General features: G+C 37.0%; 1 protein-coding gene across 6 annotated transcripts in view; it reads right to left on the reverse strand.

Annotated features, from left to right (window-relative positions):
- The window catches only part of NRG1 (neuregulin 1), a 236478-nt gene that overhangs the window by 163990 nt on the left and 55811 nt on the right, over nt 1-16677 (reverse strand). For all 6 annotated transcript variants that reach the window (XM_018042028.1, XM_018042030.1, XM_018042027.1 and 3 more), the window contains exon 3: nt 9151-9272. In XM_018042028.1, the coding sequence (XP_017897517.1) occupies nt 9151-9272 (122 nt within the window). The remainder of the gene's footprint in view (nt 1-9150; nt 9273-16677) is intronic.

Genomic DNA, 16677 nt, shown 5'->3' on the forward strand with positions numbered 1-16677 from the left:
TGTGACAGAATAATTAGCAAGAAGTCCCTGCCCCCACTGGGCTCAGTGGAGAAGAATATACAGCAAAGAGACAGTGGGCTCCTCTTCAGAAAGGAAGATCGAAATGGCCAAACCAGGAAAAATCAAAGCCGAGGGATCAAAGTTGTGGTCAATATTTTTAAATTAGAGGGCTCTGGAGAATTCCACTTCTGCCCAAATCAAAAGCAAGTAATGTTTCTAGTTGGGATTGATGAAAAACATCAGATTCTGGCATCAAATGCTACATAAAATTGCCAACGGTAATCATACAAGTGTCTTATCATTTCAGCTACTCAGGGCAGGGTACAGAGCAAGTAGGCAGCTTCCAACTCAAGGAAATGCAGAATTGACCTGCACACTTCTGGACACACCATCATCATGCGAATTGTGACAGTATTGTTCAAACTGTGATCTGCTTTCTTACTGCCTTTTATGATTGCCTGAAGGATGATTATGTTGCCTAACTCTGTTCATTCAGTCTTTTCGAAAAGAGCTTCAGTTTGTTAGAATCTAGTGTTTTCAGTAAGGCAAAGGTTTATGAAGCCTGGCAAGATGTAGAGATGCAACAATGGATATTATTCAACCATCACGGTGTGTATTATTATTGTCAGATGACTTAATGATATTCTGTTATTCACTATTACTAACCAGGACAAAAAGAAAAGTTGAATGAGTGACAGATATATATATATTTTTTAAGTTACTAGATTCTACTAAAATCCTATGTTGTTTAGTAGTTAAGTAGTGTCTGACTCTCTGGTGACCCCACAGACTGTAGTCCGCCAGGCTCTTCTGTACCAAAATCCTAAGTATGTCATATATTATCATTTTATGTCGGAATTAATAGCCTGTTAATCATGTAGTTGGAAAAGTTCTTGACCAATATAATCATCTTTAAATACAGATATGACCACTTAGGGTTTCCCTGTTAGAACTAGACTAGTGGGTAAGACGAATTAATTTAAGTGGCACTATTTCTTCAAGTTCAAAGTCTCTAAGGGTAAATGGTTTGCGGAATCGGAAAAAAAATGGCTTCTGAGATTCAGTAGGTATGTTTAAGAAAAAGCATCAAGTTAAATGAGTATATATAAACATCAGAAATACATCTTTAGTAAAACCAATTATATTTTCTCTCTTGCAAATGAATACAGACAGTCCTCTCTAATGAGGCATTAGGAAGACAAACCACTCAAGGTGCAAGATTATCAAGCCACCAGTCGCCTATATCAGCTCTTATACCTAATGAAAATGGGACACAGTGAAAGGAATCTGTATGTGAGGATGTATAATGTTCTTGGGACATTCTCAAGCAGTAACCACTAAAGAGGATATTCCAGGGGTTTTGTTTTTTTGTTTTTTTTTTCAGTCAAGTCATGCAGCAGGTGAGACCTTAGTTCCCCAGCCAGGGATGGAACCCATATCTTCTGCATTGGAAGAACAGTCTTAACCACTTGACCACCAGGGAATCATGAATTCTTGACAGGAAAGCCATTGGCTTTATCCTCTTTAGAGTTAGCCTGCTGGCATTGGACATAAAAGATGGGGTTTGTAAAATCACTCTTTTTTGGAAATTTATTTCTTGGCTCTGTAGAAATGGTTTTATTAGATGTCCTTTATCATTTCATAATATACTTGTGGACTAAAAGATATAAGTGGTATATAATATCAGTCAATTATGTTTAACTAACATGTCTGCCTATAGTGTTTGTCATTAGCCTGAATAGGAAGGCCTTTAAAACTGATTTTTTATGAAAGCCTTTGAATACATCTTGCTTGGTATTATAGTCATTCAGTAAAATATTTAATCATCACTAAGTGTGAACTAGACCCTGTTGCTAAGCCCTAGCAAGCAATCATCCTAGGTAGAGTTAAACCCTTAGTTTAACATCTGCCATATTGCACATGTCTTAATGAGGTATGAATGTTAAATAAATTGTATACTCACTTTAAAAAAAATAAAAAATAAAAAGGATACTCCAAGTTGGTAATATGGCAATAACTTGTTTCTGAAGTGGGTACAGCTAGCTTTCTTGATATGGGCTGCAGAAAATAAAAATGTTCCTTTCAGGGTAAAAAATCTAATTGAAGAAAAATCTTATGAGAGATTCACAGCATTTGTCTTTTTCTGCGAGTTTCCAAGTAAGTACCCACACGAGGAGCGATGCTTCCTCATTCTGTGCTTGGACTCATCAGTGACACAACAGCCAGATAGAAGCAGGAAGCTCAGGGTCACAAGAATTGGGCCAGAGTCCCAATCCTGGTATGAAGATCAAAACTCTTTTAAAATTTATTTTTGACAAACCAAGTAGTTGTTCACTATGACCTTCCAAAACAAACCAAAAAAAAAAAAAAACAAATAAAGAAACCCACAAACCCAGATTCAGAGCTATTCTATCTCCAGCATAAAAGATATCTCAATGGGAGGAAAGGTTAAAAATATTTCCTTTTTTAATTGAATGATACATAAAACTACCAGAACAGGAGGTTAGGGCAAAAATATATCTACACACAGAAAACTTAAAATAACCTCCTTTCCTAAAATTAGATATTTATCCTGGAGACCTTAAAAATATCTTTAATGATTATGGTTTCAAATAAAAACCTTTTGAATTATCTTGGAGGTACTACAAGCTCATGGGCTTCCCTGGTGGCTCAGTGGTAAAGAATCGGTCTGCCAATGCAAGAGACATGAGTTCGATCCCTGAGTTGGGAGGATCCCCTGGAGGAGGAAATGGAAACCCACTCCAGTATTCTTGCTTGGAAAATTCCATGGACAGAGGAGCCTGGCAGGCTACAGTACATGGGGTTGCAAAGAGTCAGACATGACTTAGTGACTAGATAACTACAAGCTAAGAACTTGTACACATCTATACGAAAAGAACCTTGCTAGTAAAAAAGTTAATCTTTTTGATTAAAGCCACTCAGGAAACATTTTTACATGTATTTGGGGTAGAATGCATAGACTGAGCACAAAAGCTCTTGTCACAGTGGTGATTGAAGATAATCTTGTAACAATTACAGATTTTTAAAAAATTATCAAGTCCTGCAGTCTCCTTGATATTTAAGCAACATATTTCCCCCTGAGTAATTTGGTAAATTTTGTTAATTGATAAAGGACACCCCCTTCATTAGGGCAAATTAATAAAGACTTAGGATCATCAAGAACTGAACACAGCTGAGCAATTTATGCTGCGTAGACAGGTAAACATATGAAACATTAATATATTTGTAATGTTTGCTTGTTTAATAAACTGGATCTGGTCTCAAGGAAAAGTTGCCCTGTCTTAAAAATAACACCTTCTGGAAAGGAATTTTTCTAATTATTATGTATGCATGACTTGTTTGAGAATTCATCATGAGCACAATATACTAAATATAGCAATTTAGCAAAATATACATAAACAAATACAAGCATACATATGATGTGTCTGTGTGTATTTAAAATCCAATTATGTGACTTTTTATTATTCTAAAGATACAGGTCATTGCTGTACATTTGAAAATAATGATAAACTATTTATTTTTAAAGATTTAACATGGGCATACTTATTTATTAGCACTAGTAAAAATGACTTCAGGAATATATTTAAGCATCTGAATTCTTGCTCATAATGAGTGTTAGTTTTAGCATGGTATTGACTGGGCGATTTTTATAGAGACTAATGCCTGTGGCCTGTGATTTGTTATGTAAGTGAACACTGAAATGTCTCCAGTCAATAACATTTGAGTAACAAAAGACGTTTTAATATGTTTCTAGTCAATATTGAGTTAAGCAATTGAGAAATTTTGGAATTAACAAATGGCATAGAGGCAGGATGAATACTATGCATTGAAAAGAGAATTTTTTCCACTCAAACTTCTCTTCCATTCTACCCTTCATGGGAATCCTATGTAATGCAATATACATGGAGATTACTACACAAACTATGTGCTTCTTAGTGTCACTATAGGATTCTCCTATAGCCAAAGGTCCATCTAGTCAAAGCTATTGTTCTTCCAGTAGTCATGGACAGATGTGAGAGTTGAACCATAAAGAAGGCTGAATGTCGAAGAACTGATGCTTTCAAACTGTGATGCTGGAGAAGACTCTTGAGAGTCCCTGAGACAGCAAAGAGATCAACCCAGTCAACCCTAAAGGAAATAAATTCTGAATATTCATGGGAAGGACTGATGCTGGAGCTGAAGCTCCAGTACTTTGGCCACCTGATGCGAAGAGCCAACTCACTGGACAAGACCCAGATTCTGGGAAAGATTAAAGGTGAAAAGAGAAGGTGGCGACAGAGGATGAAATGGTTGGATGGAATCACCAACTCGGTGGACGTTAAGTTTGAACATACTCAAGGAGATAGTGGAAGACAGGGAAGCCTGGCGTGGAACTGTTCATGGGGTCAAAACTTTGCGAAAGAACAACAACAACAACAACAAAAACATAAGCTGTTCACCAATATCATGGCATTTCTAACAACACTGTCAATGGGGGCTATCCATATGAGCCAACTTTTTAAAGGAACAATTGATACATTAATCAAATTTTGTGGAAATAATTTTTTTCTGATCATCTAAAATGAAACAGCTATTTATTGCCAGGAGCCCCATGGCTCCTATGGGATCTTGAATCTCACTCAAATAATTTTTCTCCTGATTAAAAAAAAGAAAACCTAGTAGAAAATATGATTGATTAGTTGTATAGTCTCCTGTATTAATCTTTGAAAAGACAGCAGTACTTAATTAATTTGAAAACTAGTTAGGTCTATTATTCTCTTCCCTAATCTGATGCCCAGGAGTTTTTAGGAGCTTCTTAGATATGAAGTCACGGCTAAACTAATGTTTCCTCTATAAAGACCAAGCCAAATAAAATACAACTGAAAATGAACAGACAGCATAGGGTCTATTTGAGCATGGTGTATGTGGCCTTTTAAACCACTATATTTGAATTCATGAAAAGAATTCACCTATAATCTATCATGTAATGATGACTGCCTTTGAGATCCTTCTTTGTATGAAAACTCAAACGGACTGTGTTAGACTGACAGTCTCAGAGGTCATTAGCAGACTGCATAGGTTTATATATGCTTCTGTATGACAGGTTCTTATTTCCAAATAAGGTAGGGGTTAAAAGGCAGTGGAAAAGGCAGAAAACATATAAATTTCCATAATGCTTAAGAAAATGACTAGCCAAATATATATTCTTTTCTAAATGCTTGAAAACATCAGAAATTGGGTCATTGTTTCACTCAAGCATAAAATGATTCAAGGGGAATTTCTCAGTCTTTTTGTATTATGTCATTTATATCTAGTTGCTAACCTAAGATCTAAACAGTGAGTTTCATTTTAGGATGTTTATAACATTAGATGGAAGATCTTTATGATCTGTGCTAATTTCATTCTAATAGTTACATAGCTGTCATAATGGGATTAAAAACAGTGTCAAACAACAAGCTCAACTTGTTAAATTTTTCTTTTTATCCTAAGGAGAAAAGAAAACAGAGTCTCTCGTGTATTTCTACCTCAAACTCCTGCCATTTCTCCTACAATCTTGTCTTAAAATATATTCTAAACATCTTAATACAAAGAAAGCAATGGTGTGAGAATTTAAGTAAATCACAAGAAATCCTTTGCACAGAGCTAGGATAATTAGCTCAGGGCTGTATTCCAGGATCTTTCATCAAGGCAAGCTATATAGAAATTGTCAAGCCATAGTTATGTATTTATTGGAGAAATATGGGAGAGATGAGTGAGACCACGCAAAACAAACAAAATGAGTAATATTCCACAGACAAAACAAAATCTCAAGAGGAGTTCTACCTCGTATAATATTTTGGCAACATGTTCTTATTTTTAAGACTTTTTCCCCCCTAACACTCTCACCATGGTGGGGGGGTGGGGGAGATTCTTGAGAATTTTACTCTCTCAGCTCAAGTCAATAGTAAATACATATCTAAGAAGAGATGGTTTGGCTGAGTGACAGCTTATAACCACAGTAGAGCCTTCTTTTTCTCTCTGAAAGAGTGTTTCTGTGCAACCTCTGCCCAGAATCTTGGAAGACAGGAATCTGACAACATGAAGGTAGTGAATTTGAGTCCCTGAGAGCTCAGGATCTGAGCTGAGACTTCTTGGATAACCAACCTTGAGCTGAATATAGCAAATTCATAGATTGCAGTAGAAGAGGGTGAACATCAGAATGATTATGTATTTTCCTGCTGGTGGTACTACAACCAAGCTGCTGAGATGCAGGGAGAAAAGAGCGTTTCCCAGTGTGCAGGATGCTCTGGCCCTGTCTGTCCTGGTGCCTGACAGTACAGGCTCTGAAGAACTGCATGCCTGACCCACAGCCTCGGAAAAGAGGAGCATTTCTAGGCAGCCATGTTTCCGGCTTCTCTCTCCTGGGTTGGGCCCGTGGTGGGGACCTGGGGAGAACACGCTGTAAGCTCTATGGATCTTCGGACATGATCAGCTCTGCCAGTCAGATTCTTATGGGGAATCTGATTTGGCCCCCAAGGCAACAATCATAGAGCCGGAGTCAAAACTGAAAGGATGCCTTCAAAAGAACCATGAAGAAGAATATGGCCAAATGGAGCCATAATCAGGTCAAAGCTTGGAATTATAAAGGAGCATAAGTGAAAGCAGGAGAGGTTAGAAAATACAAGAAAGAGTCGGCGAGTCAAGAATGTATCTGGGCACCTGAAGGGCAGACTTGGAGAAAAGCCAAAAATTCCTGATGTTTAAACTTGCAAAGACACCCTAGGTAGCATTTTCTCCTGGAGCCCCAGTTATAATGAAGCTCTAGTTCGTTCCAGTGGAACCCCTCTCTCTTTCCGCCTCACACCATTTTTGTTTTTTCCAGTTTTCGTCTTTCATAAATCAAAGAATCTACCTTAAACATTCACAAACACACAGTCTGGTATTGAGTAAACTGTACTGAACCAGGAAGTAAGGAATTTAAAACAAATCTTAAGTCTTTATTTCTTTTTAAATACAATGAAAAGGTTGGATATGGAAGAACTAGTCTTAACGTTCTAAGAAGAAAATATAAACAACCACCTTGCACAGTAATTGAGATTCTTCATTCCTCCCTTCTAGTCCTGAAGAAATTTTAGTTGATTGTTCCAAGGATGATTTCCTTACAATATTTCACGACCTTCTCTTTTTTCTTGTCAGGTAGAAAAGACTGATTATCCAAAACATCCCTATTTTCATTTCTCTACACTTTATAATTGTTCAATACTACATTCCAATTTGAGATCAATTCTTAAATAAATTAATATGGAAAATAAGCTAAATATTTCTCCCATGAAAGGGATGTGAAAAACTGCTATTATCAATACTTCAGCACCCCCAAATTAATAAAAAGAAATCCTATGAGTTTTTGCCAAGAATAAAATAGTGGTAAGTAATTCACTGCTTGATACTGCAATTCAGAAAATGTGGAATATTAAATATAATCCTACTGTAAGCACTCAGTGAAACTATGACACTTTAATTCTATTTTCCTGGGACTTTACAGTATACATAGCTACACAAATCTAATCCAAGTGTCCAAATCATAATTCAGGAGCCTTTACCAGGAGAAGATGCACTGAAACAAGTCACTGACAAACTGAGAAAAAGCTATTAAACATGGTATTATAGGAAGGAAAGATTAGTCACTGAAATTTCAAATTTGCATTTCTAGTTGCATCCTATAAAATTCCAAGTGGAAAAAAATAACACAAGCAAAACCGTGTTGCTTTACCTATGCTGATTAAAAAGTAAAGTGATGTTATATTTACTCACATAAATTTTAAATGGCTTTTACACTTTAAACAGTAAACACGGCCCCTAAAAATAATCATGGAAACCAGTTTTCACTGTTGTCTTTTACTTTCGGTGGAGGGAGGTATTTAAAATGAAAGAAATGAACTTTGATTACACTGCAATAGAGCAATGCATTGGGAAGTCCACAGAGGACTAGGAATTAACCTGAATACTCCCAACCCTGTTCCATATTTTTATCTCACTCCCTTCTCCCTATCCTGTTATCAACTGAATTAAACCATACCAGTCTCCTAAGGAGTTAACCCCTAGAGTACTTTTACTCTTCCTTTGTTGGCTCTGTAATTTTATCTTATCACTTTAAGAGATCAGGCCTTTGCAGTGGGCAGTCTTTCTCATCACCTGCCTAGAAGTAGTGCAATTATGCTTGGTTTTATAATAGATGACAAGGCTTGTGAAGACAGCAGTCCAGTGCCATATCCAAAACAGCACCAAAGGTTTAGAGCAGCATTTTATTGTTTCAAGAGATGCTCACTGCTAGCTCATCATCAGCTTCTCCATCACTTTGTGGAGTACTAAGGGATCGTGAACAGAGAGCCCCCAGCTATGCCCTTCCTTTACCCTTCCTCAGATAACTCAGAGGGGTTGTCAGAGGATAGGGGGCACCTTCTGTCTCCCAGTTATTTATTTGTTTAACAAATAGTCCCTGGCACCTCTCTTAGGAAAACAGAAGCTGAAACCTATATACATGCTTATTTATAAAGCCTATACAAGTGAGTAAAAAAATGCTTTGCCTCTAAGGCTTTCTTGATTTCTGAATTAATGGGCTCATAAAAGCCCTGATAAGCCTAGCTTTCTACTACCTAGAGCCAGACATATTGAAAACATGTATAAGAACATAAAAATTGCCAGGACTAACTCAGCATTGTATTCTGTTTACACACACACAATGTACATATATTCATACATAACACATTAGCATGAAATATATACAATATATATTCTGTATATAAATTATATATATATACATATAGATATATACATATTGTTTTGACAGAGCAAAAAACTTACCTGCTGTCCCTGACTAACTTAAAATGGAGGTATAATCTCTTTCTTTTAGCAATCCGTTCTGTCTCTGCTATTCATGATATTATTCTAATCCTTTTTAAATAATCTGTGTATATTTCAGGCCTATTTCACCTTATGGAGTAAAGAGCTTTACAAGAGGACCCATAAGCTATTTCAAACATAGAGTTTTCCTTTCTTGATTTTTATTTGTTCACAATGAGATTTAACACACCTACGTGATACACATGTGACCACATACCTTGATCACTCCTCTTAGAGACTGAGAAATAGCACGCAGTAGGCATCTCTTACCGTTTGACTCCACAATGGTGATGTTGGCAGAGGCACTGTCATTTCCTAGTTTGCTGATCACTTTGCACATATATTCTCCAGAATCAGCCAGTGACGCTTTGCTAATGCGAAGTTCTGACTTCCTACAAGATCAGGACCAAAGAGGTTTAAGTATATTTCACAGAAATACGATGATCATAGATATACAAATATATACACACATATATGATTTTACCAAAATCACACCAAAAGTGAGATACATCTCATTTAAATTATACCCTGGACAGAGTCTTAATTTCATCACCCAGATCAGCAATTTGGAGGAATTCTTTACTAAGTTTTCTTTTTATTCCTCTAACACTACCACTAACCACATTACATTTCAGAATATTTTTTTCACCCAAATGTTAAGTTTTCTTTCCTCTCTTTATCTCAGTGTCAGTAGCCAATAGGGTTAATTAAGGAAGATAAAAAAGTGTAAAGCCGTTTCTTATAAATCTGGTAAGGACAGTGAAGGCTAGACTAGATTAAAATGCTCTATACTTCGTTTCTTAGCAGAATGATATCAAGAATTATGTTAATTTTGAAGGAAGAGAATTTAATACTTTCAAAAGAAAGGGAATTTGTCATTCTTTGAAATGATTCTCATTGCTGAGAGCACCATACCACACAAATGGTTCTTAATATTGAAATAAATATTCATGCAACAATAACACACACTTTCCTAAAACTACATATTAAATCAATATTTGGCACTCTTTCTGAAGATGGGCAACACTGATTTGCATCTGTCTATGCTTTACTATTGCACAAGCCTATAATTTAAGCAGTGCCTATGATTTAAAAACTCAGAACTACTGGGATTGGCTCAGCATTCATTAAAGCCTTTCTAAAGTGTCCTTACATACAGGAGCCTGATATTGACAGCCTGGATTCCTGAGAGGAGGACAACAGGGAGAAAACAGGGCAGGGAGCAAAGATAGCAACTCACAATTACACACAAACCTCTTGTAAATTTGTCGTTGGTGTTATGGAGTTGCTAAGGCCTCTCTGACGTTTTGCGACCCCACGGATTGTAACCTGTCAGGCTCCTCTGTCCATGGGGTTTCCCAGGCAAGAATACTGGAGTGGGTTGCCATTCCTTCCTTCCCCAGGGGATCTTTCTGACCCAGGGGTAAAACCCATGTCTAACTCAAAAATGTGGATTGTTTACCGCTGAGCCACCAGGAGAGCCCTCCTGTAAATTACACCCTCCTAATTTTAAGTGAATTTTCGGGTCTTCTTGTTATATAATATTAATCAGGTTGGATCAATTATTCCAAATTTAATTTCTACTCTTCTCCTCCTCCAGTCTACTGAATTAATCCACCCTTCTCCACCTGCAAGTGTAAGCCTTATGGCCTGCCATCTTCATGCTTTGCTTGTGTATTTCTTCTTCCTAGAATGGGGACCCCGTATTTTGACCCATCAAGATATTAGCTGATCTTCAAGTACCACGTCAAGTGCCAATTCCTGCATTAAGCCTCTCATGATCATGTAGCTGGAGCTGCTCTCTCTCTCTCTCTCTGTCTAAATTCTGCCATCCCTGAGTACCTCTCTCAGGAGAATCTTCTTAAAGAAAGAGGGTAATGAAATTTATGGTTAACATTAACTTACAGTTTAATCTGACAGGGATAGCTCTTAAACTCATACTTCTCCTAAAAGACCTGGGCAGTGTTTACTGGAATACTCTTCCAAGGAATGAAAATAAATGTTATGCTTAAAAAGAGAAACAGAGACACAGATGTAGAGGATGGATTTGTGGTCACAGGGAGAGAAGGGGAGGGTGGGATGAACTGGGGGATTAGGATTGACATACATACACGACCATGTTTTAAACAGGTAGTGGGAAGCTGCTGTAACACAAGGAGCACAGCTTGGTGCTCCGTGATGACCTGGAGGGGTGGGAGGGAGCTGGAGGGAGGGAGGCTCAAGAGGGAGAATATTTACAGCTGCTTCACATTGTTGAACAGTAGAAACTAACATACCATTGTAAAGCAATTATGCGTGTGCGCTCAGTTGCGTCTGATGCTGAAGCCTCACGGACTGTAGCGCACCAGGCTCCTCTGTCCATGGGAATTACCAGGCAAGAATACTGGAGTGGGTTGCCATTCCTTCCCCAGGGGATCTTTCTGACCCAGGGATAAAAGCCATGTCTCCTACATTGACAGGGGGATTGTTTACAGCTGAGCCACCAGGGAAGTCCTCCTGTAAATTACACCTTCCTAATTTTAAGTGAATTTTCTGGTTCTTCTTGTCATATAATATTACTAATCAGGTTGGATCAATTGTTTCAAATTTAATTTCAACTCTTCTCCTCCTTCAAACTACTGAATTAATCCACCCTCCACAACCTGCATGTGTAAGCTTTATGGCCTGCCATCTTCATCCTTTTGCTTGTGTATTTCTTCTTACTAAGAATGCAGACCCTGTATTTTGATCCATCAAGATATTAGCCGATCTTTAAAGTGAAAGTGAAAGTCACTCAGTCGTGTCTGACTCTTTTCGACCTCATGGAGTTCTCCAGGCCAGAATACTGGAGTAGGTAGTTGTTCCCTTCTCCAGGGGCTCTTCCAAACCCAGGGACTGAACCCAGGTCTCCAGCAGGCACATTGTTTACCAGCTGAGCTACTAGGGAAGCCCCAGCCGATCTTTAAGGACCACCTCAAGTGCCAATTCCTACATCAAGCCTCTCATGATCATGTAGCTGGAGCTGCTCTCTCTCTCTGGTCTAAATTCTGCCAGCCTTGAGTACCTCTCTCAGGAGAATCTTCTTAAAGAAATAGGGTAATGAAATTTACAGTTAACATTAACTTACAGTTTAATCTGACAGGGATAGCTCTTAAACTCAAACTTCTCCTAAAAGACCTGGGCAGCGTTTATTGGAATACTCTTCCAAAGAATGAAAATAAATATTATGCTTAAAAAGAGAAACAGAGACACAGATGCAGAGAATGGACTTGTGGTCACAGGGAGAGAAGGGGAGGGTGGGATGAACTGGGGGATTAGGATTGACATACATACACTACCATGTTTAAAACAGAGAGCTAGTGGGAAGCTGCTATAAAACAAGGAGCATAGCTTGGTGCTCTGTGATGACCTGGAGGGGTGGGAGGGAGCTGGAGGAAGGGAGGCTCAATAGGGAGGATGGGTATATATATACATATGTATGTATGTATGCATTTGTATATATAGATATATGCATATATAGATATGTGTGTGTGTGTGTGTAGCTGATTCACACTGTTGTATAGCAGAAACTAATACAACAATGTAAAATAATCATGTGTGCATGCTCAGTTGTGTCTGACTCTTTGCAACCCCCATGGACTGCAGCCCACCAAGCTCCTCTGTCCATGGGATTTCCCAGGCAAGAATACTGGAGTGGGTTGCTATTCCAAGCAATTATACCCCAATAAAAAAATTTAAAAACAGAGAAATAGAAAGACAATAAGAAAAAAATAAGAAATTTTCTGTGCTCAAATGTTTCTTTAAACAAACAAATTTCTTTACAACCTACCTCTTAGTCATTTTTATACAGTTACAGTGAATTTCTAAGGCAGGCATGAGAAGTGACTAAGAAATCCTTTCTGTAGAGACACCCTTGGGAATTCTAGGACTGTGCATCAATGGGCCAAGACCAAGAATCAATGTAATCAAGGTAAGCATAACAAATACATCCAGGTTCAAAAATCTGTAGTAGAAATACAGGTTGGGAGAGAAGAGCCTTGACAACAATTTATACAGAAAAATGAATTTCAATTAGCCACATGTTTAATATTACTCCATTTTAAATAACTTTAAAAAAGGAAGAAAAAAGTACCACTGTATGGCCAAATTAATATTAAAAGAGCATAAATCAAATTGGATAAAAGTCTCAATATACTGCTCATAGGCTGGATCATATCTGGAGTATTGAATTATGCTTCAAAGTGGCATTTGATTAAAAAAAATATCAACAGCTAGGGGACTTTAGAAGGTGATCAGAATTGAATATGGCCTAGATATCTTAACACCAGAGAAGATGCTATTAAAGTAAGAGAGGTTCCACTGGCAGGGAGCTATGAACAAGATATATATAAATATATTCCATCTTTATTATCTGGAAAAGGAAATTATTTGGTGAAGCTCTTGAAGGTAGAATTATATCTTATAGGAAAAGAAGGCATATTTTGGATGATATATAAGGAAGGACCTTTTGAGTGTTCAAAAAGGATAGGATGTCATGTAAAAGAGGTTTTCTCTTTGGACAGATTCAAGTCTGGATTTCCACCTGTCAAGCAGTTCCTAACAAGAATATCTCTATGCAGAAAAGAGTTAATTAGATCAGTGGTTTCAATTAGTTTTGAAAAAATAAATCCTGTTTTTAAATGAAAGCTTAAATGAGAGCTGCATATTTAAAAACATTATGAAGGGAGAAAGCATTTATGTCAAAGAGGTTGGCAATCCTTTTTGCAGTTCAATGGAAACTCAAATTTCTCTAGGGACACAAAAAACTCCTTTGAACTATAATGATACATTTAACTGTGAGATTCTTCAATCCTTGGGTCTTAAAGCAGGAATGGGAAATAGTGAGAGAGTAGAAACAGACAAACCTTTCTTGAAAATTATACATTGCAACCATTTGGGGCCTTAATAAGTATGGCTATAGTTTTATTTTACTTTCTTCAATAGGCTACTATATCTTGTCTATAAGAATAAAGTTAACTCGGAAGAATGAATGAACTCCCAATCACAAAATTAACTTTTTGGTCTTTAATTGATGAGTTATCTGGGGTTCTGGGAGGGGTGCATGTTTTGGTGGATTTTCATTTTCTAAAAGCTTTCAAAGAAGTTAACTCATACACAGTGTTTAAAACAATGCTTGAAATAGAGTCATCTCCCAGTAAGAGTCTGCTACTATTATGACGACATTCTAAATTCCTGCGATTTTTAGATTTTCCTAATATGCCTGCATTGTTTTGGAGCAAGAAAAAAATGATACAATGTAACAATAAAGCCATAAAAATTTATAAATGGAAGTTATAAGGATTAACTTCATTTTTTATATTAAAATGCAAGCTGTGTTCTTTTAATTAGTTCTCACTCACAAGATAGATTCAAGGTTTCCACAGCTGCTTATCTCATTTTTCATACTTAATTCTTCCACCATATTTTATAGGCAAAGGCAACTTAAACGCATATAGAAAGGATCAACTCAGTTTATATCATCCCCTTCTTCTGATACCTAACGAATCATATATGAATTCTCGTGTGTATGTTAACACAGCTCAGATACTGTTGAACTGCTGATAATGAGAAGGGTAAAGAAAAGAGAGAGGGATTTCATGGGGCAAACTACAGAATGTCCGTCGTCATCTGGTTCTACCAGAATGAAGTCACTTGCCACTGCAGCAACTATGAAACTCTACAGAATCAGACACTGCATAAAATGCTTCACATAAATGCTATGAAACGGACACTGGTTATTCCCATTTTAAACCTAAGGAATATGAGATCTTCTTACATATAAAGTTAAAATGACCTGTTGGAGAAGCTCAACTAATAAAAGAAAGAGATGTATATAAACCTCTTCTATTAAGAGTCAAAAAATCCTGAAACAATTGATAACAAGAGGAATCATCCCTTAATTTTTTTAACTTGACAAAACCAATTAGAATCAATTTTAAACAAAATTATAATATGTAAGAAGGGTATTCCCTGGCAGTCCAGTGGCTTGGGCTTTCACTGCCGAGGGCCTGGGTTCAACAGGGAACTAAGATCACACAAGCCACAAGGTGAGTCCAAAAATAAAGCAAGAACAGAGATGAAGAGCTGATACAAAATTGTTGTTGTTTAGTCACTAAGTTGTGTCTGACTGTTTTACAATTCCACTGACCGTTGTCCACCAGGCTCCCCCATCCATGGGATTTTCCAGGCAAGAATACGGGAGTGAGTTGCCATTTCCTTTTCCAGGGGATCTTTCTGACTCAGGGATGGCACCCACATTGGCAGGCGGATTGTTTACCACTGAGCCACCAGGGAAGCCCCTGATACAAAATTAAGAGCATCCAAAAATGTGCACCATACACAAACAACAGGAAGTCAGCCTTTAATAAGACTGCTGATTCATGCCCATGTATGGCAAAAACCACTACAATATTGTAATTAGCCTCTGATTAAAATAAATTAATTAATTTAAAAAAAGACTGATACAAGACAAGCAAGTGAGGCCAACAGGCTGACCTGAAATATAACCTGTCACACAACCAAATTCTTTAACCAGTTTTCTTGATCAAAATTGTCCACTAGGCAAAGGAAACAATAACAAAGGGATAAGTAGACACTTAAGACCAGGGTAGTTTCTATTTCTTTTGATTGGTCCCGCACCTTGCTCAGCCAAATAAAACAAACAAAAAGGCTCATACATGAATGCAGAATCATAGGAAGAACATGTAGGAATGTCATTTATTAGTAGGAGCAGGGGCTGAAGAGGGGATAAGACTTTACAAGATAATAGCGATTCCCTGTTGGTGTAAAATCTTTTCATAACACTAAGGGATTAAAAGGAAATTCTGACTGTTACAAACAATCTAGATTATAAAATGTGAAAAAGAAACCTAGGCGAAGGATTGGAAGACAGTCAACATTTTACTTTAAATAAAGAGGGTCCCAGGGAAATCCTAAACCTTACACTGAAATTCACCTCTGCTTGTGATCATAGCCTAAGAGACAGTTTATCCCTTCTTGGCCTGTGGGCTAAGAGCAAATGTCATGAGATAAAGTTAAGTAAGCAAGTAACCACTACAAATTGTTAACATTTTGAAATGTCTTCATAATGAAAAATTATGAGCACGTAGAGGAAGCTGACAAATAAGAATGCTTTTTATTAAGCAGTTTAAGCCTAAACAGGTCCCTTGCCTTAAACATGTTATGACTTCACTGGATACAATGGAAAAATCACAAGTAGTTGTGAAAAGACGTGAGACATGCAGTGAAAAAGACAAAAGGCATAGATACAGATCAATTTCAAGTCCAAGAGTAACCATTTATTAACATTAGATCTACAGGAAGAAACCTAATTTCCTTCATTCTCAGGATATTAATTTTTTAATGGGTATAATAACAATAGTATTCATTCTCTTATAAGTTGAAAGTTGAAATAATAGAACATCTTGCAAATGTTAATTAAATTTAGATTCAGTTTGATCCCTTAAAAAAAGAGAGCACTAATTTTTTTTTTTTTTTAAGATACAACCTCAGAAACGATCAAATACCCAATTCTGAAACACAATTAGCTGATCACTTATCAGTGGCTGCCCACTTTACACAAAGTGTCTTATTTTCGGAGGCTCAAAAATGTTTAATGCTTTGCAAGAGTCATTTGCAGTCACATTACTTGAATAAAAGTCTTTTTTTTGTTCCCACTTAATTCTTTCCAGCAAGGCTATTGTTTAAAAGAAGTAATTTCTGAACATTGGCCTTTCCGGGATAATGGGATTTTATTAATATGTAGACAGTGCTCTTAGC

Source organism: Capra hircus, chromosome 27 (genome assembly GCF_001704415.2).
Source record: "Capra hircus breed San Clemente chromosome 27, ASM170441v1, whole genome shotgun sequence".
NCBI classification, from domain to species: domain Eukaryota; kingdom Metazoa; phylum Chordata; class Mammalia; order Artiodactyla; family Bovidae; genus Capra; species Capra hircus.